This window comes from Cyprinodon variegatus, unplaced genomic scaffold (genome assembly GCF_000732505.1).
Source record: "Cyprinodon variegatus isolate N-32 unplaced genomic scaffold, C_variegatus-1.0 Scaffold34, whole genome shotgun sequence".
In the NCBI taxonomy this organism is placed as follows: domain Eukaryota; kingdom Metazoa; phylum Chordata; class Actinopteri; order Cyprinodontiformes; family Cyprinodontidae; genus Cyprinodon; species Cyprinodon variegatus.
In genome coordinates, this window is record NW_015150487.1 from 342211 (window position 1) to 353961 (window position 11751).

General features: G+C 36.9%; 1 protein-coding gene across 1 annotated transcript in view; it reads right to left on the reverse strand.

The window, feature by feature from the left end:
* The window catches only part of nckap1l (NCK-associated protein 1-like), a 24011-nt gene extending 21637 nt beyond the window's left edge, over positions 1 to 2374 (reverse strand). The window contains exon 1 of the mRNA XM_015402384.1: positions 2203 to 2374. Within this exon, the coding sequence (XP_015257870.1) occupies positions 2203 to 2292 (90 nt within the window). The 5' untranslated portion in view covers positions 2293 to 2374. The remainder of the gene's footprint in view (positions 1 to 2202) is intronic.
* Positions 2375 to 11751: the final 9377 nt, after the last annotated feature.

Sequence of the window (11751 nt, forward strand, 5' to 3'; positions counted from 1 at the left end):
CATTTTATAAAATGTAAAGGACACTGCCATTATGGCTTAACTTTTATATCTACAGTTACATTATCTACTGTATCTTTAAGCATTTCTCCCTCTCTGTGGTATTCAGTCTCATTCCTAAGAGCAAAAGTTCAAGTACTTGGTACATTGTTCATGTTAATGTTAATTCTATTTATATAGCACATTTAACAACAGATGACCATGACCAAAGAGTTTCACATTATACACTGCCTGGCCAAAAAAAAAGTCACCACCAAAAAAAAAGGTAATTCACTCTAATACTTTGTTGGACCGCCTATTAGCTTTGATTATGGCACGCATTTGCTGTGCCATTGTTTCGATAAGCTTCTGCAATGTCAAAAAATGTATTATCTTTCATAGTAGCTTCATCTGGTCTGTTCCTGTTTGGCTGTGACTCCATCCTGGAGAGAAATATCAGCTGTGCTGCTGCCATCAGCAGCACAGCTGATATTTCTCAGAGTTCTTCATAGGAGATCCCCTATGAAGAACTCTGGACCAATCAGAACGCCAAGAGTTTGGGAAAAGAACCAAACCTTATATCCTGCTGAAAGATAATCACCCATGCAGTAATTATCCAATAGGAGGCTCATACCTATTTGCTTAGTTGAATCCAGGTGGTGACTTTTTTTTTGGCCAGCCAGTGCATAAAAACAGGCATAGAGAAGCTTATATAGGCTCTGAATAAATATCAAGCGGCTGCCGATCCCAGAGACTGAGAGCTGCCACAGCAAAGGTTGGTCAACTCTACAGTTTAATTTAGCCAAAAGCTGCACGGAATGCATGTGACTAGAAGATCTCGGTGCTCTTTTTGAATTGTATTTGTTAAGAAGAACAGTTAATTCATAATTGATATAAATTTTTAATTCAGTAAAATAATCTATAATTAGCAAGGAAATGGACAGGAATCCTATATACATCTATTAAAGGTGAAATGATCAATTCAAGACCTAAATATAAGAAGCTACATTGATTTAATTTCAAGATTATGAATAAATGGAAAAGAGTTTTAAAGTTTTTGGGGAAGAATGTAAGATTTAGTCTTTGAATTCTGACATAAAAGCAGGTCTCTACTGCTATAGACAATTGCTTCTTAAATTTGAAAGGTCTAAATGTCTAAAAACACTGAGAGATTCCTGATTATAGAAATCAACCACAGATGGGCGATTGCAGTCATACCAGCTTTGCTCCAGCCTGTTGAAGAGCTGAAACCAAAGGCAGGCTGCCAATAAAGCTCTGTTTAAGACCCCTTCTTCTACTGTTTTTATAAGCTATGCATCATGGACAACAGCAAAGATTATAACAACAAAAATACTGGATAGAAGCAGAAATTATCTTCCTCAGTAAACAGGGTGAGGTCCACCTTAAATATAGGGCTGATTGCTTCTTCATCCAGGATGGACTTAAAGCTGAACTGAGGCCTTCCCTCAAAAAGGGTTTGTTTTCTTGGGGAAGGGGAGTTGGCTTTTGGGCTGGTATGTTTGTTAGATAGATGTCAGTAAAGTAAACTAAAACTAAGTAAGTAAAATTGCAGCGATTTCCCAACAAGGCCGCACTTTCATACATGAGCTTTTACTGTACAAATCAGCAATATACAATAATACACTCTGCTTATAGAAATCTATCATTCTAATTATTTCCCATTTAGCTGGTTCAGCCTCTTTTCTGTCTTTGTTTTTGTAAACCAGGGAGTCACTGCTTACAGCTCAGAATAACTGAAACTTCTGATGACAAACACCACTGACTTCCTGTTTGCACTTCCTTTTTTTTTTTGAGAAAGAAGCACACTTGCAGTTTGGAAACTGTGCTGGCCACAGTTCACAGCCAGCAGACACAAAGAAGTAAAAAAGAGCAGGTTTATCTCAGTTCACCTTATTTAGATCTGATCTTAGTGTCAACTCAGTGCTCTAAAGGAAGGCTCTGCAGTTTTTGCCATGAATTCTGAAACATATTCTTTAGACCTATTGACTGACATTTCATTCCGTCAATCTTCAATCATCCTGTTAAATTCGGAGACAAATAACTACAGCTGAAACAACATATCAAGTTTTATAACTTGATTGAAGAAGCATAATTCTTGTTATTAAACAAATGATAGAAAATATATTAGTTCCTTATTTCTTTTTTTGGTATTTGGTATTTGGTATTTGTATCATATGCCTATTAATTCTTACATCTATTCCTCACCTTTTTAATGTAGTTCATGCGTATCAGCACCCCGTTGCCCCTCTCATTGAGGATGGTGAGTTTTTCCGCCAGTTTCTGTTGGTAATCCATTATTCAGGAAAAGAAAACCTTCCCCACCGTTTAAACCTTGGCCTCCTGGTTCTATAAAGAAGTCGAACCCACAGAAACAAGTGCACCCAGAGCCTCACCCTGTCACCAAGTCACATGGGACTGATCGGGGGAGGTGGAGCTAAAAATTTAGCCATGTCTAACGTTCTCCTACGTGTCTTGAAGGAAGATATGACACCCATGCAAATATATCAGATAATGATGATTAAATAACTATCTTTTTCTAAAACATCAAACTAAATTATGTGTTAAGCGTATATTTACAATAATCAAGCTGTTGCATTATAAATATGCTACAAAGGCATGCTTCCTCAAAGCTAAATTTATACCTTTTAAAGTCAGATACTTCCCTAAACTGTATTTTACATGCAAAGGAGCCAGCAGCAAGCAGTGTGGGACGGTGCAGCATATTAAAGAGCTTTTATAAAGATTTTAAGGATTGCCAAATTTACTCTTAAATCAACATTTTAAAATTAGCAGACTTGCATTTAGAATAAGAATTTGATAAAAATGTAACATATTTACGTATTTCAGTGCAAAAAATATACTCATAATTTATAGATTCAAAACAAACAGAGTATAACACTTTATTGTAAATTCACTTCAATGATATAACACCTTTCCAAGTCAGGGGATTCCAACTAATCCAATCATTCATGGGGGCGTGCTACATTAACCCATTTCCTTAAGCCACTCAAAAGCCTGATGTTTTTAAAAGCCTGTGTAGCTTTTCCATATGCAGGCACCTCCAGGACCGCTGACTAGATCAGTAGGCAATGCAGGTGAAACGTCTTGTCCAAAGGCCACAACCACTGAGCTGGGGTTTGAGCCGGCGGCCATCTGGTCGCAGTGCATTGCAGCATTTTCCAACAGACATTTTGGAACCCTAACCCAATCAGAAAAACTCAAACGAAGAGAAAAGACAATTGGGAGAAATGTATTGATACAATTACTTTGTCTTTCGTGCTCAGACCTCGGCAGGAAACATAGCGTTTAATTTTGTTAGATATGCATGAACAGGAGCAAAGAATAGGGCTGTTTCCTCCAAGCCTGAACCTGGTGGTGGAGTGGAGATAGATGGAGTTGGTCAGTCTGTAGACTGCTGGTTGGAGTGGAGATAGATGGAGTTGGTCAGTCTGTAGACTGCTGGTTAGTGAGACGATATGCTGAGCTTTATTGGGAGATCCAGAGGACTGTGTGAGCTGATACTAGAGCTTCACTCAGGGACCTGGAAGATGGGAGTCCAGTTTGGATAACACAGGTTGAGAGAACCTGTCCATGATGAGCAAGCATGAAGCAACAGTGGAGAGGAAAAACCCCCCTTTGGGAAGAAACCTCTGGCAGGACCAGGCTCAACATGGCGGTCTTCTGCCGGACCAGTTAAGATGAGACAGGGAAAGCAGTAAGAGTCCGGGAGGAATGACACTCTGATGAAGCTTTAGCTACGAAGGTGGAGGAGAGGCTGGAGATGGGTTGAAACGGTGTCATCTGAATGAAGACACAGCGCATCCACCAACTGCGCACAGGAGCAGACAAGTGCGTATCAGAGGCCTTTTAAGATGAACTTTTGATGCCAAATCCCTTTCGTGGAGGTGTGGTTCAAAGCTGATTGGATGTGTCGCAGGTGGATGTAGAGAAGCAAGGAGTTTCTTCAGTTGAACTTCCGCCTAGGCTCCATTTTAAGGTTCCTATTGTTACAAAGGCATGCCTGGTCAGCAAACCCATCTGAGTAACTCTTTAAGATTCTTTCATGTGTTTTTAGGAGAAATATGAAAGACAAGAGTGCAAACAGTCCAGAGCGGAAGACCACTGTCAGAGCAAGCTGGAAGAGCCATAGGCTGACAGGTTCCATGCTACCCTGCAGTGATACAGTAATTCATGCAAAATACTCCCCATTTTTAGTGCTGTATTGTCCTGGAATATACATTTTGCTTTATCACATAAATGTACTTTTTTTTTTTTTTGTCATTGATTTCATGCTATATTTTCCTTTTCTGATAAACTAAAATAGGGGGTTACATTTAATTTTTTTGGAAGTAATTATTACAATTGTCAGAAAAAAACATTACAAATGCTCTAAACTCTATGTAATCAGTTTACCTAAGATGTTAGCTTCACTTTTTGTTTTGAATCTCTGAACCTAACTTTTAAATAATATGTTTTGTTGTGTATGTATTTGTATATGTATTTATTTAAAAACAGTGGCAAGATAGCAAGATAACCACCAGATGGTGCTATTTAATAACTAAACTTACCTTCTCTGGCTAGCAAATAGATCATGTTTTAAAGGGTAAAATATTCCTGTTTATACAGTGTAATAAAATTAGCTCAGTCAAAATAAATCACATAATTGAACCTAATACATCAATACGTATAGCTTGGCATTTTTTTTTTTATAAAACACCAATAACTGAAGCCTGAAAGCATTTTGTGTGATTTATGGACAATCTCCAGCTGGTGCTACTGATACCCACTAACATCTGGAAAAAAGGTGCCATGCTATTCCTGAAGAATGATGGTGCTGTGAAATCAAACCTTTAATTTTTTCCCTCCATTTTTGCTTTTGTTTTGACACTTAAGGGTGACCTACTGAAGTTTACTCCAAACTGCATTATGGAGGTCAAAAAATAATACAGAACACTCTAAAGCAGGTGTGTTCAACTTTTTCTAGGCCAAGAACCCCAAAATGATGGCGAGATGGAACAGGGACCCCCTAATTATATATATTGTATGAAATTGTGTTACATCAAACTGGTTATATTTTCACTCTATTACATATGGAGTAATGTAACAAAAGTAATTTCACCCTGGGATTATTAAAGTAATTCTGATTCTTATTCCTCGTTGATGGGACAGGTGTTGTGAATGAAGCCCAGCTTGAAAGAGCTCCTCTGTGTCACTGAATGTGTGCATTGATGATTGAAATACATCTTCTGCCTCCATTTATCTGTTTGCTACAGTGTGTTGAATTCATGGTAATGTGTATTTAAAGACATTTCATCTTGTGGAAAAAAAATTACAGGGGGGAATATAAAAAAAATTAAAACGGCTATCAACCAAAACTTTTTTCGACCCCCACGGAGTACCTCTTGGACACCCTAGGGGTCGCAGACCCCCTGTTGAAGACCTCTGCTCTAAAGCATTTTAGACCTCACTTGCCTAACATTAAGGTACATGATTCAGGACGAAGTGCTTGGACTAAATGTTCTTTAGAAAAGAGTCAAGGGTCAAAACCCCTGCTGACCAAAAGAAAGAAAAATAAATACGATTTTCTCACACTCGCCAAACACATGTGGTCCCAAAGACCTTTGGAATGATGATGTGTGAACTATTGAGACAAAAGTTTATTGTTTTGTATTGTGTGAGACATGTAACACGTAAGACAGATAGCTGAGGATTTCAGAAAAAGCACATAGAGATACTCACACATGATAGTGCGACGGTGTAAAGTTCACGTTCTACTTCAGGACCTGGACCTTCAGCTCAAAAGCTTTCCAACATAACTAGACGGAATCATTCCTGTGAAAAAAAGTACAGCAACATTTTTCCACAAAAAGATAACGTAAGTCCTTTAGCTTATTGGCAGTTATTCCAAAAACTTGTTTTTATCTTTATGTTGTCTGTTATAAAAAATCTATGGTGATTACAGTCATTTCTATAAATAAAAGAAGAATATAAATAAAAAAAGAAGAAGAAGAAAAAAAGATTCAATCTGTAATCTCCAAATACTTTTCCTCCTGAACTTTTATTACTCATATAAAGTACTCAGACAAAAATGTCTTTATTATGTCCTAAAGTTATTCCACATCCAAGTGTTGTTTCCCAATTCACCTCACAGGGCTTCAGCAGGAATTTGGTGAACAGACAAGAAAATGTAAGTGGAAAGATCACTGTACAGTCATTATGTTTATAACTTTTAGAGAGGGCGACCATTGAGTGGAGTTAAGTAAATAATTTGTTTATTATATCAATGTTTTCAGAGACTGAGCTGCAGACATGTTAACAAGGCTGGACAGGAAAATGTGGATATGGGAGGAGGAGCAGACAATCGAGGAAGGCGGATCAGGAGTTTCTCTAAGTAAGAAAAGGAAACAGAAGGATTATTTTCTGGCTAATAATCAGAGAGATGGTGGGATACCTATGATTTGATCAGCCTCTTCGAATGCCCTGTTGATCTAACAGCTGAATCAGCAGTTTACCAAGACTGCATATAAGAAAAAAATAAGGTATTGTTACAAGAAGTACTCACAAATAGAACAGCCATTCAGGTTTAATAAACAGCATTTAGAAATCTGAAATATGCAAGTGTGAAATTAATCTACAACTGTATTCTTTAAAGATACCAACAGAGTCTTCTTTTAATTTTATTTATTTTTATTTTCATGCAACTTGAAATTAGAGATGAATAGAACAGTCACAGTCAGGTGCAATATATCTAATTTATTTAGCAAACCAAGTACAACTTACTGATTTAGAAAAAAGTAGCTAGAATAATGGATTAAAAGAAATATAATTAAATATATATATAGATTAATGAAGCATCTATACAGTAAAGATTTCACTGTATTCTGTTATCATGAAAATAGAGGAAGTGCTCCAAGGGCCGACTGCAGACCAGATGTGAGTGGAAAGGAGAGAGTAAAAGCAAGTGGTCTTTCTAAAGAAGAAAATGTGTTCATACACTGTGTGGAAGTTTTGAAAATTTGGGTGGGTACCTACTTAATTTTGAGTATTTCTGACGAAGATTTAATTCGCTGTTAAATCGCCCCGATAAATCTCCCATGGTTCCAATAAAATTGAGGTTCATTCAGCAGTTGGGACAGAAAATATCCCCTTTTTAGACTCACTCTTTTATTCCATATGCATTTAGTTGGTCTTCTGTGTGACAGAGAAAAGTCATGCTGACAATGACGGTCTTAAACTTTTCAAATTGAACTGCTCTGGTCCTCTTTCAGACAACCTACTGTATTCATCAGCAAGCTCTGGGATTTCCCAGTACGTTACTCCAATTGCTAAAACTGTACTTTGGTTTTAGACATGTAACCCAAGGGAAAATGCTCAAATTTTTCCTATGACAAAATTATATCCAGAGTCCAGCTCTTCATTGCCTTAAACATCCATACAGACAACTCTTCATACTACAATCTACATAAGCCACACATGAAATTAGGCCTTGAATATGGTTAAATAGAGCAATGCTATTTATTTGTATAATTGATAAGGTTTCCTTTTTATCTCTAGCCCCAAATATTACCTCAAACCAATACCTTTCATTTAAAAGGGGCATTTCTCACTTTGCTTCTGATTGCTGTGTAAACATTCCTTTTGTTCCCAGGAATACTTCATTCTGTGCTGAGGAACTGCTTGTGTATTGAAATGTCTCTTTCTTTTACTTTTAATGGGTCAAATGCTTTATTCATATCTAAATCTCAATAAATGAAACTTGCATTAAAAATATATTTTAAAGCAGTTACATTGAACTTTAGCTAAAGTTTTGTTTTTCTCTAAAACTGTGCTAATAAGGAGTGTTATTCCTGATTATTCTGTAATGCAATATATATAGCTGCTTTCATGTCCCACTCTTTTCAAGAATAAAAAAAGTAGACCATAAAGACTGAATCATGGATATATATAGTGATACAATACAAAGCAAAGACTGGAAAAACATAGTCTTTAAGTTGATCAATTTTCCTCAATTGTCCATCCAGTTGACAAAAACTTTGATAGGTTGTATGTACAATGCTACAGTCTACTACAATAAAGTAGTTGGTGGACTTCAGCATTCTTTACATAAATCAGCCCTTTCTATCTATACTATCTGCAACTCTCTCCATGTCTGGCTAGAATGTGGATTTCTTTTAATAAAACATGAGTAGCATTTTGTCTTGACTGTAAGACATACGGTAATACTGCTTCTAATTACACATCGAAATGTTAAAACGTGTGGAGGAGTTGTAAGAGTCGACATTCTTGTTTGGCACGTTGGGACATGGCACAGAGACAAGGAGAGAGGCGGAGGAGGATAATATATATAATACCTCCTGGGAAAAAAAATACTTAAACACTGACAAGCTGTGACAGCCCACAGCAGCAAAGCTTTGGTTGTTACTGCTTGTATGTAAATGGAATGTATTTGAAGAGTGATCATACAAGTTTAAATAATTATGACTATTATTATCTTGCTCCTGCTCTTACTCCTGAGGTTTCCATCAATATGGATGTCCTTATTGATCACTACGGAAGTCCTGTGCTTCTTATCAATGATCACAATGCATTTACTTTTGCAACTTTAGAAAAACCATTATCTGGAGTACTTTTGCTGCACCCCATCTTTACTTTTACTTGAATGTCATATGCAGAGCAGAGATCCCAACAGCACTAGTTAAATAATTTATTGAAAAATGAATTCAGGAATCAGCAGGAAAATCAGAATCAGAATTACTTTATTAAAACACCACCAGCAGAGTGAGGTAGATCTGGAGAAGAAAAAAGAAAGATCAGTGGCTGGGCATGAACTAAATGACGGGAATAAGTTCAATAAACAACCATAGCTTCCTCAAAATCAGTAGAAGGCATAGAAGCTAAATTTTGGTTCCTCAGTCCAACAGGATGGTGACAGCAGGGAGACTTCACTGAGAGTTTTAGAGGTAGTTAGAATGAATCCTTAGTTTAATAGGGGAGTTTTATCCAGATGCTCCAGTAACAAAAGGGTAATTCTTATGGAGAATAAACTTGGGGAAAAGGAAAAAAAAAAATTTAAATACCTGTACATTTTAATCCCTATTTTCTCAAAACTGGCTTGTTATTTCTATGCACATTGCTAACAATATGGCAGAACAAAGAACAAAGACAATGTAAAAAAAAATATATCAGCAGTTTGCCTGGGTAAGCTAGTTCTGAGGCATTGTTTCTTGTTTCTAACTGTAAGTTTTTTCTCCGAGAGCTTGTCAGGGCTCATTTAGGCTGGGTGGGTTCTTTCCCTGTACAATGAGCTTTCAAAAGGTCGATTTGGAGCTATTTTTATGGACCAGTTTCTCACAGCAATCCCCTCCTACTTTGCCTCAATGTGCTGACCAAGATAATGTTTGGACTGCCTGAACGCAGAAATGCAATAAGAACTCCAAATCTAGATCAAAGCAACAAGTTAGTGCTTAAAAAGTATGTTATTGTGACATATCTTTGAGACTGATGTGCTTTCTTTTATTATTTTAACAAGCTGCCGAAAAATTGTCTAACCTTCAGTGATAGGAATGCTAATTGCTCACAGGCAGCTTGGCTCTACATCAAAAAAAGGGCAGCTGCCTATCCACCTCTCAGCTGGTAGCTCCGATTCAAGAACAGCTGGTTTCATTTGGATTCTTTGTTTTCAACTGTTTATGTTTCTACTTAATTTCTTTATTTGCGCTGATTAAGAAATGTAAACAAAAGCTTTCTACAAGAAACTTAGGATCATAATCTGATCATAAATATGCTTGTGCAATTTTGTTTTCTGGATTTGCTTTTTTTGTTGGTATTGTCAGGATTAAAGCACTTCCTAATCAAGCCTAATGCTTATTTCTGGTTTAAAAATTATTCCATTTATATGTCAGCAGATATCTGCCATAAAAAGTCTTGAGGATCTGTGAGAAAGAAAGACAAGGAGTGATGATAAAAGAGGAAAATGGGGCAGATGAATGGAGATAATTGTAAAAAAGAGGGTAAGGAGAAATAAAGAAAATACAACAATTGTGGTAAAGTTGCTCCCTGGCATGAAATGTAGAAAGGGATATATTTCCTGCAATGTAAAGGACTGTGCACACTCTCTATATGTTATGTAAGCCCTAGCATTTGAACCGAGCTAAATGTTCCCATCTACCTCCAAGCCTCCCCTCATCTTTCCTCATGCTAGCCAAAATGTCTCGTCATTAGCAGCAAATATTTGCCAAAAGGAAATACCTGCAGCATGGCATGCATCCAGACCTTCAAAGAGTTGCTGCAAAGCAAGCCTCTCTTTTGCAAAAAAAAAAAAATCCAAAAGCCTATAAAAACAAAAAAAGGCAGGATCTTTGTACCAGTAGTATTACTGTTTGTCAGGTTAGACAAATACTGTTCTGTCATACCAGACTGAAACAGAGACAGTCACTGAAATATTTTGAGTTGAAAATTGAAGCAGTTTAAGCCAGTGCAGCTTGATTTAGTGCATTATTTAAGTGAAATTAACTTATCCCTGACAATCAAAGTCTATTAGTTTTTGTGACATATTGATTTAGGAGTATCTTTATAGATGTCAGCCAGATGGGCATAAATTTAAAATAATGCTCAAGTAAGAAATAAAAACACATTCAGATGTTTTATTGTCAACTGGTATAAAAAAATAAAAAGTACAGGATAGGCATACATTTTTGCTGCTGACAATGACACAGCTTTTCCCAGAAAAAAAAAAAAAAATCATGTTATCGCAACGTGCTCACAGACTTGAACCCAGGTCCCTCACCTTACAGTCAGTTAAACTACTTTACCCTGTAGAGAGAAGGACGTTGCCACTGTTTCAAATATGAAAACATCTCTCAACCAAAGGTGTTAGTTCGTAAAAAGCTCCTCGAAATATTACTATGATGATTATTTAGATGTGGGGTATCAAAAGTCTCAAGATGCCACATGCTAACATGTCAGGACATTTAAACTGTATAGAATAGAAAATATTTATTTCAAATGTTCATTTCTATTTGACCCCTTCAATGATATTGCTCTAGATGGATCCAGGCCTATCTTTCTATTTCCTTTTTCTTTTGTACAGGTCTCTAAAGAACCACATTTTAGTCCAAATGAGGTCTAGGCTTTGATTTTTCTGATTTTTTAAGCATCCTGTCATAGATTTCTTAGTGTAGTATGAATAATTCACCCTTTTTTGAACAAACTTCAGTTCTAAAAAAAACACCACACGTGTAGGTCTATAATAGTTTAGCATACAGAGGAGTTGATGGCCCTCCTAACAATTGCAAGATTCCCAGGTTGTGTGGTTGCAAAGCAAGCTGACATCATCATTGTCGGGTTCATAAAATGTAGGTTTTTGCTTAAGAAGAACTGAAATACACAAATTATGGATACAATTCCTGCAGGAAGGAGAGACAGTTGAACCCCAGACTCAAACGCACTGTCTCCCACTGGACCTCCTCCGCAGAGCGTTTATTAACAGAACATGACACATGGTTACAAACAGAGTATTGTTCTGACAGAACAATTGATCAGTTCATGAAGACAGAATGCTCCATCAGAATGACAAGGCAGGATGGTCTCCTGACTGAATCATGTCACAGGAGTAGAGCGTCCCCTTGCAAAAATGTTTTATAAGCACATATTAATTTTATAATCATCATTGAATAAACCTAACAATCATCCCTCCAACACCATACTTGGCGGAAGGTATGAGGCATTTTAACTGATATGTTCGGTCCTTGACAG